This window comes from Triturus cristatus, chromosome 10 (genome assembly GCF_964204655.1).
Source record: "Triturus cristatus chromosome 10, aTriCri1.1, whole genome shotgun sequence".
NCBI lineage: Eukaryota > Metazoa > Chordata > Amphibia > Caudata > Salamandridae > Triturus > Triturus cristatus.
In genome coordinates, this window is record NC_140593.1 from 1,164,814,072 (window position 1) to 1,164,831,801 (window position 17,730).

Here is a 17,730-nt window from a genome sequence, read left to right on the forward strand (position 1 = left end):
TTTCATATTTGGCTGCTCCAGCGAGCAAAGATTACAAAAAAGAGTCATTTGTGTTTAGAGAGGATCAGGTAGGGGTTTAGGAAGAGGCATGACCCACCCACACAAGAGTAAGCTGACTGGACTACGGGAACGCCCTCTACGCTGGGACCACGGCCAAACTACAGAAAAGACTCCAGCGCATTCAGAATGCATCAGCACGACTCATCCTGGACATTCCCCGACACAGCCACATCTCTGCACACCTGAGAAACCTGCACTGGCTCCCCGTCAACAAAAGAATCACGTTCCGACTCCTCACCCACGCACACAAAGCTCTCCACAACCAAGGACCAAGATACCTCAACGACCGCCTCAACTTCTACACTCCCACCCGCCAGCTTCGATCGACCAGCCACGCCCTCGCCACCGTCCCCCGCATCCGAAGAGCCACAACGGGAGGAAGATCCTTCTCCTACCTGGCCGCCAAGACGTGGAACTCCCTCCCCACCCACCTCCGCCTGACCCAAGACCACCTCGCCTTCAGGAAGCAACTCAAGACCTGGCTGTTCGAGCAGTAGCAAGTCCCCCTCCACAAGCGCCTTGAGACCCTCCGGGTGAGTAGGGCGCTATACAAATGCTTGATTGATTGATGGTACACAGAGTGATTCAAACTTAGATTTACCAAACCATGCAAGGCCACCGTGCATAACTCTAAGGCAGTGCAAGTCGACGCCATGTGTTACACTGTATGGTAGGGCTTTATGTGGGGGAACGTGGGTGTTCCCATGCATAAACCAATGCATTTTGATGCATTCCCAGATTTACTAACACTAGTAGACCTTGGAAAGCATCAGAATTGTAGGCTTTCCCAACTGAGGCACATTGAGGAGAAATATCTTTATGTCTCCTCATTGTTTCCTATTTCTAAGTGTGCTGCATTCTGCAGCACACTTAGAAGGAGGAAACTGTCTCTAAGGATTGTTTTTGTACGGTAAGGTGCCTGTTCCTGCACAAAACAATCCTGCCTAAAACATAGGTACCCTTGCACAATGATGTAAGGGTGCCTGGGTTGGCACACAGCATCAGATTAGGAGCTAGTGCAGTCAGAGAGCAAGAATGCACCATATATAGGGGGGAGTGGCCAGCCGGCAACTAAGATGGCTGCACCGGAGTAGAGCTCCAAGAAATTAACCCTAAAATCTGCTACAATTATCCAAATACAGCCCTTGATAACTACCTCCCTTGTCGTCCGGAGGGTGCTGGGATGACTTAGACCGAAGATCGTGATCTTCTGACTTGTCTGAGCTTAGGTACGGGGGAGCGGCCGTGGACCGGGGGAATCGACGGGTGGAGCCCCTGAACCACAGATGCCCAAGGAGGCGTTGGCCTGCATGGTGCGTGCCACAGGGGGTAGGCTTGCTGGTTCCTAGCTCTTCCCCCCCGGTTCTGGTTGCTGACAAGCAGGCGATTGGCGGGGGCACGAAAAATCGCAGAGCGGGGGCTGGCTGCGATCTCGACAGACGGGTCCAACAAAAGAAAAGCAGCCGCAGCAATCAAGGCCCATCTGGGCTGAGGTAAGCAGGAGTGGCCGTGGACCAGGAAGGTCGACGGGCGGAGCCCCTGAACCACCGATGCCCTGGAAGGCATCTGCCTGCGTTGTGCGCTCCGCTGGGGCTAGACTTGCTGGTTCCCAACCTCTTCCCACCAGTTTTGGTCGCTGAAGAACAGGTGATCAGGGGGCATGAAAAACTGCTGAGCATAGGCCACCCACGATCTTGAGGGACAAGCCAAACCAAAGAAAAGCAGCCTAAGCAGTCGGGGCCCATTGGCACGCAGTTCACGACTCACCCAGGACAAAAAAGATGAATATAGACATGGTGGGGAGGCAACAAGGGACATGCTGTGACGGGCCCCCCGGACTGTGCAGCGGAAATGACCCCTGGCTCAGGAAAGCCCAACATTGAGGTGAGGAGCATAAACTAAGGGTGGACCCACTTGGAGATCATAAACAATATTAATAGGGGACAGCAAGATACACATGGCCAGTACTTAGGTGGGTGGCGGCAGTCTGAAGTGGTCGTGAGAGATAGAAAGTGGACCCCATAAGAAGTGACACATTACAATATATCACAGGATTGGAGTCCCCCGTGAGGTGCCGTCATATTGGGTGATATACAGGAGGCGCCTGGTGACCATCCAAAGCGAACTCACAAGCCATATACAATAATACTCACCTTCACGTTGCAGTAATAATATAGACGAGCGAGGCAAAAGGGCCACACTGAACCTTTGACTATCATACACAGAGACAATGTTTAAGTGTGACCCTACGTCATAACTTCAAGGCCGAATCTGGGGAGGACAAAAATGAAACAGAGAGCACAAAGCAACAGTCAGAGGAGGTTGCCCTGACCTTGCAGGACACAAGGGGTACGCTCCACGCTCAAACATAAAATTGCCTCATTCACAACTGAGATGACGCTAATACATGCTGACCTGTGCAATTTGGGAGAAAGAGTGAAAACAACGGAAGTCTCTGTTATCTCACTCCAGTCTTCCACAAAAACACAGGAAGGAACAGTGGAGAAACTCAAGGCCATGACAGCGGACCTGGAAGCAAAACTCGAAGATTACAAAGGGCGAGCTCGAAGCAATAACGTATCCTGGGAGTACCAGAGAGGACTGAAGGACCGACCACGGACTTGTTTGTAGAAGACTTGATACAGAATCACTTACAGCCCCGCGCTCTCTCCCAATACTTCTCGGTGGAGCATGCCAACAGGGTGTCCGGAGGACCTCCTAAACCAGGTGCGCCCCCACGCCCCATTCTCGCCAGAATATTCAACTATATGGACAGGGACCTAATACTACAAACTGCGCGTACTGTCCCTCCACTGAAAGTAGAAAATTCTGCTATCCCTTTCTTTCCTGACTTCACAGGGAAGGTCCAGAAGATGCGACGATCCATCCTGGAGTTGAAACGTATCCTTCGAGAAAAGAACCTAAAATACGCTATGCTCTTCCCGGCAAAATTACGGGTGTTTGCGGAAGGGGGATCAGATTCTTTCTGGTCCATGAGGAGACCTGAGACTGGCTTGAGGGGTCAAAAACCCCAGGATCCCAAAGACCCAACTCACGAAGACATATGCAGGGGCAAGAAGGTCAACACAATACCCGAGAACTCAAGGACGGCCCTCGAAAGGAACTGGGTCAAAATGGCACAAATAAATAGAGAAGTGGTCTGCCGGATAATTATTGAATTGTGAGTGGGCCATAGAGACGTCAAGGAAAACTGTTTGTTTGGCAATAAAGAAACCAAAGTCAGTTAAGTAAACTGAATATGGGGAAGGGAGTCATATATTAGAATTTGGGACCACTCGGCTCCTCACCTACAATACAGAGCTGGGAGTGCAGTAATGTTAAACATAGTGCACTTGGCACATATTGCTTTGTTTTAAAAAAATGTAAGATAAGGGCTTAAAAGGAAGTGAATTTAGGGATGAATGACTCTTTGTAAGGTTTCGACTTGGACACGTTCCTCTACGCAAGGTTCAAAGGGAAGGGATAAACAGGCACTCTGCATAGTTGGAGGTGGGCGGTTTTAAGTCCACGTTGCAGTGAGGTGCGATGGGATGGGAAAGGTATTTGCGGGACTGTTACTGAAATGTTTAACGTTTACTATGTTATATGGTGGAGTGTGTCACAGTGCATGGTGCATTTGCAAATTGGTGGGTAGACGACCACGTTTGTGACTTTCAACAAAATGGAATGCAGAGCGGCTTGCATTCCGCAGAGGAGGAAGATTTAGATTAGTGCAACCACTTTCTCCGGCCCCCTGAGGCATAATCCAAAGCAACTGAATGAACAACGACCTTAATATGGCTTCACAGGTGGTTTGAATAAAGATACTTTCATGGAACGTCAACGTGTTGGGGGATAGAATAAAACGGGTAATAGTATTGCAATATTTGAAAAGACAGGCCCCTGACGTTGTTTTATTGCAGGAAACCCATAATCAAGGAACCTCAACCAATGCGGCTACAAATTGGTTGCTCAAGCTGGTTACACCAGGGGGTCACGGGGTTGGGCATTCTCATCCATAATTCATCCCCCTTACAGATCTAAACTGTGTCACATGACGCACTTGGTAGGTTTGTGACTCTGTCGGGAAACTGGGAGGGAAGGTTACTTACCATAATGTCCCTCCATGTACCACCTAGACTGCACCCCTCGACCTTGGCCGACTTGGAAACACACATACTTAATTTGCCCGAGGGTGATTTGTTGATAGGGGGACTAAAAGGATAGCCCCTACACCAGAAAGGTAAGTGAAATTCAATAGTAAGAATTAAAAAAGGAAAAAATGAAAAAGGTTTATAAACAACAAAGTACCTTGATAACTAGATGACTCTTACTATTGAATTTCACTTACCTTTCTGGTGTAGGGGCTATCCTTTTAGTCACTCTAAAGATGTAAGCTATATACATACAGAATTAAATCATGCTGGTTCTTTGTAAAATATCTGAGTGATCCCAGATTCACAATTACAGTATGAAGTCTATAAATTTTGTTAAAATACACTACCTGCCTTATTTATAATTATTATAATTAACCCTTTACAGATTCCTTCACATCATTTATGGCTTGTTGCCCCTCCTGTTGGTGGCCCTGAAGAAGGTGTTTTGTCACCGAAACGCGCGTAGGCCCCTTTCCATCCAGAGGAGAGGTCCCCAGAGACTCAATACTATCTGAAACAACTGTATTTGCTGTTACTTCTTTGTCCTGGAGACTATGCCAAACAACCAAATGTTTAATGCTATATTTTAATATGAGTATGACTGATGTATGTGTGAGAGTATGAATTGTTTTTTTTATATGATTAGCTACGGGATCATGTGTTAGGGTTTTGGATACTATCAATTGAACATATATGTGATAAGTTAAGAAAATAATGGAGAAAATTTCTCAATGAGTGTTTATAAAATTTAAAAAAACATAAATAAAAATTGTTAATAAATATATGGATTTCTTTGTTTAAATTTTTCTGTTGTTGGCAGGTGAGAACTCTTTGTAGTCTCAAATAAAATAACATAGGTCCTGAAAGAGCCTTTCTTTAATATTTTTAGTTTTTTCCCCCTTTCTCTTGGACCTCAAATTACTTTTAAGGGGGGCCTTTCGCTTAGATTTATTGCACAATCAGACTATTCAGATGTGTTGGGGGGTGGGGAGGGTGGTCCTGCTCCAGGAAGAAAGAGGTCCAAACATTAAAAAGCGTGTGTGTATGTGGGGGTGGTGGGATTGTTTCGAATAGGCAGATGCACAGTGCACGAACAGAAGGAGAGAATGAAGCTAGACAGATCTAGGACAAAAAACAATGTAAGGTTTTGATATAGCAGTGATGGAGCTCCACACCAGACAACATGTGTGATGTGTCTTTTGTACCAGTTACATCTTCAGCATGAGCTGCTGGGCATAGAGTAGAGGTGGAGACCCCCTCCCACATCGCCCAATCCTGTGTGCAGCCTAAAGGCTGCAGGGTGTTTTGAGTGAGAGGAGGGTGAGGGACTTGTCTGTCCCCACCTCTAATGGTCAATAATTAAATATAGGGGAGGGCAGAGCAGAACTCCACAGAATTCCATGGAGTTTTTATGCAGCTCTGCTGAATTTCGCGTAGTGCAACTCTGCGAGCTCCACCTACCCTTAGTCATTTTGGGCGTCTGGATTCTTGGAGTACAGGGGTGAACCAGCTCACTTTCTTCATATGTCTTCTGGTGGCTTTCTTGAAGGGGTGAAGGTGTCTGTGCAGTTGATGATCCAGCGGTAGAGGTTACGTGTGGCGGTGTTTGTGTCTACTATAGTCGGTGGTGGGGTGTTGACGAGGGCAGAGGTGAGCTAGTCTTCGGTGACCTTGTTCTAGCTTCTGTGGGGAGGTGCGGGGAGGTGGTAGGCATGCTTGTGTATGGTGTTTTTTTTTTGAAGAAGTGGATGCAGTGGTCATCTGTCCAGAGGGGTTCCATGGTGTGGCTGTAGGAGACGCTGTTTCCTTTGGTGAAGAAGGGTCGAGTGTGTGTCCCGCAGTGTGCATGGGGGTGGTGACTAGTTGCTGCTCCTCTGTTGGTGAGGTTCTCTAGGAGGGAGGCGGTGTTTTACTTGTCGTAGTTGTCCAGGTGGAAATTTAGGTCTCCGAGGAGGATGTTGTCTGTGGAGGTGAGGGAGTGGAGTGTGATGAGGTCAGTGATGGTATCAGTGAAGGGAGTGTGGGGGCTGGGTGACCTGTAGATGAGGAATCCATGGAGGGTTAGTCTAGATCTGGAAGTGGAAGTGGAGGCACTCCGTGAGGGACATTGTGTCGTCTAGGATGGTGGTCATTTTGTGGGTGTTTTTGTAGATGATGGCGATGCCTCCTCCTGGATGGATGGGGCAGTCCTTGCATAGGGTTTTGCATTCAGCTGGAATGGTGATAGGAAAGTCAGGTGCAGAGTTGGCATTGGTCCAGGTCTCTAAGGGGAAGGCAATATCAGGCGAGTAGGAGTTGAGGAGGTCCCAGATTTCAATGGCATGCTTTTGTAGGGAGAGTACTTTGAGGAGGATGCAGTTGAGTGGTTTGTGAGTGGTGAAGTCTGGTAGGCTGGGAGATGCTGCTAGGGTACGGAGGTGGGTGACGGTGCAGGGACAGCAAAGACAGGATAGAGGGTGTTGTTCGCCGTCAAGCGCAGGCAGTTGGCATTGGGTCCAGGGTTGAGATCTGGGAGGGTGCTGGAGTTGTAGCAGAGGCGAGTCGGAGAACCAGGGTCCCAGGCGCAGGTCGCAATTGAGCCTAGTTGGGCTTGCCTGTGGCATGCCAGCAGCAAGGCTGCTGCTTGGCTGCACAGCGGCCACCATTAAGTAGGGATTGGGGGGAAGGTGGGTCAGCAGGGAGGTGGGAAGGTCACACTGGAGGGGGAGGGGCAGCTGGGGCGGCAGCGGCAGGGAGAAAACATGGGAGAATGATGTAAAGGGAAGAGAGAGAGCAGAAGAGGGCACAGTGAAAAAGGCAATAGAGGCCTAACAGCGGAGTACTCTCACACTGGACCACAAGGAATGAGGCACAAGCAGGAGCCTGCAGGTGGAAGAGGGCCTCAAACACTCAACAGTAGAGTGTTCAGGGCTTGGGGGCAGCACTCAGTGGCAGAGCTGTGCATGGGGAGAGCGTTACACTGATTAGGTCAGGTGGTGCAAGACACCACCCAAGTTCAGTGCACCCAACAGCAGCTGATGCACCACTGGGCCAATATCATTGACTACGAGCAGGACCTGCTTGACTTGCTTGGTGTAGAGATTACGGGGCTCGGTGAGTAATTATTTTTTGTGTTTATGCTCTACAATGCTAACTTTTTTTTATGAATAGCATGCTGATCACACTCAAAAGTAAGTTAAGTTTAAGTTATTATCAAGTGATCCTGTTTGGGCTAGTCAGGTGTTTGGCGCTACCTGATCATACTCATCTGTGTTTGCTCTGGCAGATTATTTAAGAAGCCATTGCTGACTCCACTGTCCTCCTACGATCAAGATAGTGAATTAGTGATAGTGAGTTAGCTTTCTCTGTGACTTTCTTTATTTAGCTTGTACAGTCCCAAGCAAGCTCTCATTGATGTGCATTATGCATATATGCATTGCAAAAAAGGGAGACCGAGTTATCCCATCTATAGGGTTGAGAAATGAGAAAAGAATCAAAGATCATTCATTCAAATGGATTAGTTCCAAATGTAGTTTTTGTTAAGGAAATTTTGAATAGGGATTTTAGAATTAGTATGGCCAATTCATTAGTCAAGACTAGTACTATAGGGGATCTGATTTAGAAAAGTCAAATGCTACTGTGTTTGCCTGTCAAAATATTGTTGGTGAGATTAACTACTGTACCACTAAGTAATCTATTGTTTTTAATTTTCTTTATTTCTTATTCATTCTGTACCCTAGGGCAAGAAGAGGAACAGCTCAGAGGCCGGTCCGCGAGCCAGCGAGGAGGTGACCAGTAGTGCAGCTGCCAAAGTTTCTGCTCATCCCAGAAAGTCTTATTATTTATAATTTCCTTAACGTTTACCTCTTCCCACTATTATACTACTTTTAATTTTGCCTTGTTTATATTTTTTTATATTGTCTCCTTTTTTCCAACTCACCTATCCAGTTTTTGTTTGATGCTTGTTTTCCGTTCATTATCTTTTTATCCATATTTCATGTTTTTGTGACTTTCTCCTCTCTGCACTAGACTCTAGTTTTCTTCTGCTCTGTTAGTAAGCTTCCCCTCTGCCCTACATATCTTGTGGTAATGTCAGACTAAGAACATATTTTTGGTACTCTACTGTCTACTGTGAAGATTGCAGGCTCAAGGAAGCTAGTATTTTTCACCGCGCATGATTGTTGAGAAGGCTTTATTTTTCTAGCTCATGCTCTAACAGTTAACAAGAGAGTTGCCATAGTCATGGACCCCCACCCAATGTTGTGCTGTAATTCATTTATACAGTATACCAGCAGTTTCCATGACAGTGCAGCATGGCTGGAAAGTATGAGGACACATTGCATTTGCCAACCAACACCAGATGTTCTGCATTGACCATTATTCCACCCTTTCAATGTGTTTCAGTGACTTATTGTCAGAATCGTAGGCTATATCTCTGCCCCTCCATTATGAAACATTTGTGGTTGGCTTGACTACCTGAATTTTCTAACCTTGTCAACCAACAAAATTGCACAAAGTGATATTTTTGATACTGCTAACCGAACTTTAGTGATGTATTGCAGTTGTATTCTTTTGATCAAAAACAACAATATTGGCATCAAAAAAATGAGTCATTTGTTTTTCTACCCGCACAAACCACCAGTGCTTGGCCAAGTTCTGCTGTGGAGGAAGTTGGAGGGGGAGACACAGTGGTAGCAGTGATGTGAGACTCATGAACGCCTGCTTTAGCAGCTACAGTGTTGGTTCGGTTCTTATGGCCTCTTCTTTCTACAACTCAGCAAAAGCTCACATGATGAATGCTACAAATGATGGCTGGATGGAAAGAGGAAAGAATGGAAGGTTAAAAGAAAGGATGGGCGAAATAGTGAAAGGATGCATGGATGCTTGAAAGGATGCGCGGGTGGTTAAATGGATGGATGGACAAAAGGTTGGTTGAAAGTGTGGATACTGAATGGATCGATATATGAATAGATATATGGATTGGAAATTTGGGTGAAAGATGGATGAAAAAAGTAAAGCTTAAATCATGGTGACTATAGAAGAATGAAAAATGCAGCAAAGTACCTAATGTGCTGGCTAGCATGCCTCCATTAATTTAGCAAAACAACTTGTACTCCATGGTGCATAATGCCTTACTCATGAATGAGAGGTCATTTATGGTTATTTTTCCACACAAATTTCAGTTTTTTTCCTACGAAAGACTTTCATAGAAAAAAAACAAAATCACTCTTTTTTAATCTGGTAATTTTCTGCCTTAAATCTTTTCAGCCAGGCAGTCAGTGAGACATCTGGTTAAAAAATGGCCCAGTGACTCTACTAATTACATCAAATTCCAATGGTCCTAGGTGGCCAGCAATGTACTGCAATTGTGCCTCTATTTTATTTTGAACAAGTGTTTGCACATCATTGTTTACAATGTGTCTTTTTTATTTATTTGATTTTTTACTACTCCTGTTGGTCCACCACCACTAACGAAACTGCAGGAGATAGTGGCCTAGCTGTCCAGACTATCCAGAAAGAATACAGCCTCCTTGTGGCTCTGGAAGAAGAGAAGGTGGAAGCTTCTGCCTCTCACCCAAGTGCCACTTTCTCCAGCTTCCAGACCAACACATCAGTGTCAGCAGCGCCGCCAGCGTCAGGGGCCCTAATCCCCCCTTTCACTCAGACCGCCACTTGCTTGTCGCTTTCATTCAGCGTATAGACGAATTAGAGAGCAGGATGGCCCAGCTGGAGCAAAGCCTGTATTTCTTCCCTGCGTAGAGGATGCCCTCTTCTAGACCTTTTACATTTTTTTGATTTTGTGGGAGGGACATTTGTTGTGGTTGGGGACGGTGGGAATTGGTGAGGGCAGTTGTGACAATTTTACACTTTGTTTTGGACTAATTGTTGGAAGTTTACTTTGACCATTAGTTGGAGAGACTTTATATATTTGTTTGGGGAGAGGGGTGGGCCTTCTGTGGGTGGAGAAGGTGGGTTATGCTTTTGTTGTACAATAAAGAGGAAAATTATTTTATCATACTTTATGCCTGATGCAGTTTTTTGTGTTTCACTCTAACTTTGCGCTGCTGCCTTTTGGGGCAGCATGTTTTATTTTAATCTGCTTATCAAAGTGTATACTGTTTAGTTAAAGTTAGTTATATACTCCTGTCTTACTACCCTCTGAAACTATTATCGACCATATTGTCATGACCTATATTGCCTACAATAATGAAGATAAACAATTACTTATCTGAAGTAGAAGTTAGTTACTTAGTTAGTTACTTACTAACTAAACTTATTTATTTAACTCCATAGTTCTCTTACCTCAGTAGATGACGTGATGACTGCTACTTCTCTCAATCTTTTAAAACCTTAGTTCCTGCAGAGTTCCCCAAGGTGCCATACTTAATGGTGACGGAAGTAGTACGAGGCTAGTGAGCTATCAGAGAAGGCATCACAAGCGAGGTCCCACTCCCAACTAGGTGAACTGTAGGATTAATCAAAAAGATTATTAATCACAGGCAACTAAATTGTAAGAAAAACACAGAGTTAGTGGGTTATATATCTATATCATAGCTTTACAAAAATTGAGACCAGATTACCATCACCATGACACATCAACAAATCCTTGATAATATAACAAAAACTAGCAATTTTAACCTTATTCTGAGCTATGCAGAGTTGGCAATTAATTAAAACTAAAGTTATAAAATCCTTGAGTCAGAAAAAGTGGAAAGTCTGGAGTGGACAAGGTTATGCATTTATGCAACACAAGGCCTGAATGATGATGCTGCCGACTGATGTTCTTCTATATCAAAAATATGGATACATTTTATGTGTGGGTGGGTAAATGGGGCCTGGATGTGGGATATTGCTTAGACAATGGAAGATCCTGCAGTGAGCTGGTGTCTCTTTCACCACGTCCTCTCCTCTAAGTGTATGATCTGTTTATGGTGTAAATAAAGTCACACCTCAATAAATCACACAGCCCAGGAGAGGAGGGTTAGGGTTTGATGAATGGATGGGATAGGGTGGGAAAGGGTATCTGGGGAAAGGTGTGGCAAACACAAACAATGCACAAACACAGCAACAATATTCATCTGGGCGTTGAGCAGCACATCATCATCTGTCTGTTGTGAGATCTAGGAAAAAGTGGAATAATCCTTAAAAAATTAATGCTGTTATGTAGTGGGCACCTAATGCAGGCAGGGGGACGAGGGGAAAATGGAATAATAGTTAATGAAAGAATGCAATTTTGCAGCTGTGCTTCTATGGCGAGCAGGTGGTCGATGGCTGGTGGGAAGATGTAAAAAAAGAAATATAGATTTTTTTTAACAATCAATAAAATAAAATGAAAAAATCAAATAAAAGAAAAATAAGAACAATAACTAATTGCTGGTAATCCCAGGGAATACTATGGGACAAGTATCCTCTAGTAATGCATCCCTGTTGGGAGGCAAGAGCGTGCCGGTGAAAAATGCAAAAAGCATATATCAAACTGTTAATACACAAATGCCAAAATGATCCTCAAGCATAATATGACAGTGATATCAGGGAAAAGTAAAATACAAAAAGGCATAGCCCTCTCCTATCAATATCCCTTTGAAAACTGGAAAAAGGGTGACTTTACAAAATGGCCACCGGCCACGTATTCAATCAACAACAGCAAGCAAGGAGGCATGGCCACAACACATGCAGGCCTACGGCAAAAGCACACTGACTGGCTACACACAATGGCCGCTGGCCACATGGTCAAGCAGCAAACAAGGAGGTATGGTCACAACAAACAACACATGCAGGCCTATGGCAAAAGCACACTGGCTGGCTACACAACATGTTCAACAACCACTTGGTCAAGGAGCAAGCAAGGACAAATGGTGGCCTATGGAAAACACACACACTTGTTGAATACAGAAAATAGCCATCGACTCCATGACCGTTCAGCAAGCAAGGAGGCATGACCTCACCAGAGAACACATGCAGGACTATGGCAAAAGTGCACTGGCTGGCTATAGAAAATGGCCATTGACCACATTGCCAAGCAGCAAGCAAGGAGGCTTGGCCCCAAACAAAGAACACATGCAGGCCAACTTTGGAGAACAAAGATAAATTATGGTCTATGGGAAACATACATACACACATATGCACACACACATATACACATAAACACACACACTGGCCAGGCAAAGGAGGCATTGGTAACACTGAAGAGAACACTACCATTAATTCAGAAATCCCAAAAACATAAAATATCTTAGCTATAAAAATATACATGTCACTGCACATCCTCCCAAGACATCAAATAATACCCCACATATAAACTTATTGTACACACAAAAACCATGAAATACAAACAAATCCCACATTTGTAAATTAATCCAATGCCATCCCATCCCTAAATGATGTTTTGAAACTACATATAAAACAGAAACAGTTGTTTCATGCACCCATCACTAGTACTGGAATGGGCCTACTGACTGGATGACCCTTTGGCAGACTAGGCCACATAGTATAAAAAAAGAAATAGCAAATTTACAAACATAGAAAAAATGTACTGAACTGTGCAACATTGCTTCTTTACAAAAGAGAACAATTAAACCCCAAAATATAACTAGGCCCCTATTGAAACTGAAGGCCACCCACCACAATAATTTTTCAAAATCAAAAAAAGAAGAAATAAACACTGGTGAATGCCCTCTGTCAAATAAACAACACCCTTATACAAGAGTATTTAAACGTACTTATGAAATTTCAAAAACAATTTTCTTAAATCCAATTGTGTATATATGCATAGACAAAGAGAGTGATCCTTCCTGCTCCGAATGAACAATGAAAAGGAGATGGACAAAGCACTGGGAGGAGACCACTGGACAGGACAGGAAGTTGACGTCTCTGGGCCCCTTCATTTTTGTTGGGAAAAAAGTAAAATAAAAAAAGAGTTTTTTGCACTAAAAACCACCTTAATGGTCCGTTGGAGAATAGTAACTCGAAAATGCATTTTTTAGTAGATTTCTCTGCTTCCCGAGTAGAGAAGCTGCTCTAGGTGCAGCCACTGTCGCTTGTGCTTGCCAGTGTCATGACAAAGCGCCAGAAGCTGCGCTAGAGGCTGGTAATTCTCACACGCACTCGCTAGCGGCTGGCAAGTCTTGTCACGCTTGCACCAAAACAAGTCATGCGCGTGCCAATAGAAATAAAACTCTGCTATGCAGCAGAAGGCGCAATTTATTGGGAGCTCCACATTCCAAGTGGAATGCAGAGTTCCTGCATTCAAACTCCATGAGCAGCGTGAATTGCTCAAACCAACCCTACTTAGGGGGGAGAACTACTTTTCTTATTAAGCTCTGCTTCATGTGAGGATATGATTCCCCTTCTCCCCCTCTAAGATTAAGAGCCTATCTCACCCAGATACTGGAATCAGTTTCCATGAAAGTAAACCCCAATACTCAGAGCTCACTCTTCTCATCTTAAGGGCCCTCTCAAAAGCTGTCAGTCATTTGTGTATGATATCACCCTCATGGTACTTAGGGACAATCCCATTGGGTAGTCTTGGGTCAAACCCACCACTCTGGGACACTTCTGTCTCCTGTTTGCTTCCACCTTTTTTTTCTCTACCCGCCCTAGTGGTTCTCTTCTCCTCACATGCCCACTTCTTCTTGGCCAGGGCCAATGTCTCTGCTTCTAGCAATATGTAAGCCGGCTGTGCCTCAAGCTCTCTTTCCCTAAATTACAGATCTGGCTTACCTCTGATGGATCTTCTTCCTCCACTAGCTCTAGACAACGTCCTGGTCACTGTGTTTGCGGAGAGGTGTTCAATGTCCTCATCACTGATGTTTAGGGTCTTCCTCCCCCATACTTCTACCTATGGGGACTCATCTGTGTTAGAGTGTTGATCATCTAGCTGGGCTTCTGCCAGGCCATAACGGTCTTTATCAGCAATTTAGAAAAAACAATGGTTAATCAATTAATAGTATTCTGCATTGAAAAGTACAAACAATGTTTGCACTAGGTCAATTGTAGTTGTCCAACTAAAATACAGAGTTGGTGTTACTTAACACAAGATGTGAATCCCACCACTGTGCACCAAATGTAGGAAGGTGGGGGTATTCACCTTCAGTTAGTCATAATACCATGATCACTAATAGGTCCAGTCAAGTCTCAATTAATGAATCCTTTCTCAACCGCTGGTACCTTAGCAAACAAGCAGTCCGGCTTGGATTAAGTTAGGAGACAGGTATGTGTAAATAATTTAATATCACCAAAACAGAAAATACTTAAAAGACACATCAAATAACAATGCAACAACAATTCATACAAATAGAGAATATGTTTATCTTCAAAACACCAAGCAATAAAAATCCAATGTAGGGAACCGGAGATATGAATTTTTAAAGATTAAATCACAAATCATGCATTTGAAATCAAAAGCTTAAAGATCCACTCACGGCTATCTAGTCACACTGGACCAGGACAAAGTTAAAGTTTTATGTCGGCTGCGATGAAACACAGACATGATAAGCAGAGGGCTAGATCGCAGTCAAAAGTTTTCCTTCGGATTTAGATCTCAGCAGACGGGTTACTCAGTCAAAATGGTGACCGATATCCCATCCGCTGAAATTTAAATCGCATAGGATATAATGGGTTTTATATTTCGATGGAGTGGTTATCTGTGACAGAGTAATCCGTCCACCGAGATCGACATTTGGGGTGGGCAGAGCTTGTGGAGTTAAACCATGTGGAATTCCATGCATAAAAATTCCATGAAATTCGGCAAGCCAGCAGAGTAGCCCGACTCCCCAATGCTTTCACATGCTACATGGCCACACCTAACCCTATGAGGAAAGACCCCAAGCCTTTTCCAAAGCATTACAGGGCAGAGCACTGCTTTCAATTATCCTCAATGCAGCATCCGTTCCCTTGACTTTTCGCATGAAAAATGTTTACTTTGAAAACGTCACATGATGGCCTGTAGCACAACATCGGTGCAAGCCATTTAGAACGACAGAGGCAAACGGTAAAAATTTGCCTGTATTTTTTATTTTATGTTATTTTTTACTGGGTAGTTTGAGTAAGGAAGGTCGCGGTCTGCAGGAACAGCATGCCCAGGTGCTGACCATCTAGCCAGCTTTAATTTCAGCACTTGAGAGAGGCCGCATGTGGAGGTCAAGTCAGTGGTTCCTCTGAAAGCTGTATGATTTCCAGGATAAGTAGCATGCACACTGCACAGTGTGGGTTTTAAACTGCTGGAGGCCATTCATCCAGACATTAGTCCTGAGAAATTGCCTTTTTATAAATATCACAGGAATGTTGTCAATGTTTGGAGACATTTTTTCAAACAAAGGTTTCTTTGTATGGATTTGGATTTTAAAATGGCAAGTTATTCTCTCTCTATTTCCCCTCCTTTCTCTCTGTCGTGTCCACTCCAAGAGAATGAAAAAATTTTTTTTTGAGACCTGAAATGTCAGCCTACCCTCGTAGACGCAGCACTGGCATACACATTTTCCATTCCCAGACCCTGTACTGCATGAATTTTATGACAACATGTTCTTATTCCCATTTCTGTCCTGCCACATCGGTATTACTTTGTGAAGCTCTCACTTTAATAAAATCCTTTCAAAATGTGTAAAATGTCTAGAACCTAAGTCACAAAAAACAGATCCCGAATCATAAACATATGCCTCTGTGCCACTTCCTGACACAACCTCCTGTATACCATCACCAGTGTCAACTTCCTCTCATACCACACAGCACGGTATCATCCTAGTCCAACACTTGACTGCAACTCTCCCTTCACCCACTACAACACTGTCGTCTACACTGGGCCCCAGATCACCCCTTATGCCTTCCATCCATCTAACTCACCTCACCTCTCAAAGAGTAGCCTAACAACGAAGAACCGAGTGCCAGAGGAAGCACGGACACGGTGTGCCCTGCCCGTGGGTACTGCAGCGCACCTTCCACACAGCCAGACCACCCAGGTTACATTCTAACGAAGTCAGAAGCACTCATTACAAAACAAGGTCAACAACATCGCCATGTTCCGTCAAAAGACAGAGGAAGTGATGCACACACTGGGGGGATGGGGCAGTGCGAGGCCATGCGCACAGAAAGGGGCGAGCAGCACGAGTTGGGTTGAACGGTGGGGGCAGCTCTAGTTGAACCAGTGGATCGAGAGGCGGGGCATGCTAGAAAGGGCAGAGAGACAAGGAACTGCCCAGGGCTAAGAGACAAGTAGGAGACAAGAAACACTCACAAAAGCAAGAGAGGTACTATCAGAGAACATTGACAAGTTGATAAACTAAACCTCCATAGGAAATCATCAAGATAGTAGTCATGATCAACAAATGACAAACAGTCAGAGGAGAGATCATGAGACAAAGGTGTGGTCTAAGGCAAAAATGTAATCATCAGAAGAGATTTCACTTCCCTTTTGAAGGTGGTGGTAGACCGGATAGGATATTTTTTTGTGGAATATCTGTGGTTTCAGCAGCAGGGGGCGGTAAACAACGTTTACCACGAAACTTTTTCCCTGCAGGTAATTATAACGCGGTCGTAACAACGACTGCGTTGTAATTCCGCATACCATTACTCTGCAAGTTGGAACAACGACTTGCGGAGGGGGGGAGACGGTGTTGGATTTAAAATCCAACACCTTCCCTACTGTCCGCACAGACTGGAGTTGGAATAGTAAATTATACTATTCCAACATCCAGCGCCCCCCCTCCGCAAGCTGGACAGTGTAATGACTCGTGAGGTTACTTTCTAGTGCAAGGTCAGGCAGGTCTACTCATTTCACAGGTACCACATAGCAGGTTCGGCCGTCTTCTGATTTAACCCTGGTCCATCTATATGAATCATTATGTGTATACAGATGACACATTTAAAATGCCTCAAAGGTTTTTATAGAAAGGTAAATGTACATGTGTTATATATGTATTATTTTATATTTTTGTAATTTCAGTCTATTCTAGCACTGGCATGTTGTAATGCTAGGGGGGAAGAAAAATCCAAATAATTGTAGCTCACACTCTCTATTTCACCTTCCATTTCTGTCACCTCTTTCTCAAATCCTAGGTTCTCCTCTACCTGGCATTGTGACCAGAAAAAAAATATTAAACACTAGCTTCAAGTAAATAAAAAGCTTCTTGTTGACCCTAACCTGTTATGTGAGTGTAAAAGAAAGGATACTCTAGTTCAAAGGTTTCCTTTTATATTGTTTTTTTTAGTTGATTTAACACAGATATGAATGTTTTATTACATGGGGGTATGTCATATTGATGTTCGCATAGTAAAGTGTGATGGACATGTCTGCCATTTTGATGGAAGAATATACTACATACACACTCTTCATACCTAAACCTCCTCCATCATGCAGGTCCAACTAACTGTCAGCCCTGATGTGATGGCTTACACATCTAAATATGGCCCTACCAGTACCAACAAAGTAATAACCAAGGATGGTGATTCACTTTACAGAGAAAACTGATGGAGATGATTATTAAACTCTAGATATGGCAAATGGTATACTGTCTGCATGGCGGGTGGATGCATTACCCTG

The 17,730-nt window shown here is 44.2% G+C and overlaps 1 protein-coding gene across 1 annotated transcript in view; it reads right to left on the reverse strand.

Annotated features, from left to right (window-relative positions):
- Positions 1-17,730, reverse strand: part of LOC146796853 (extracellular calcium-sensing receptor-like) — a 99,954-nt gene that overhangs the window by 20,583 nt on the left and 61,641 nt on the right. Inside the window, exons 5-6 of the mRNA XM_085631390.1 lie at positions 17,199-17,258; positions 11,259-11,317 (exon numbers count right to left, since the gene is read on the reverse strand). Of these exons, the coding sequence (XP_085487516.1) occupies positions 11,259-11,317; positions 17,199-17,258 (119 nt within the window). The remainder of the gene's footprint in view (positions 1-11,258; positions 11,318-17,198; positions 17,259-17,730) is intronic.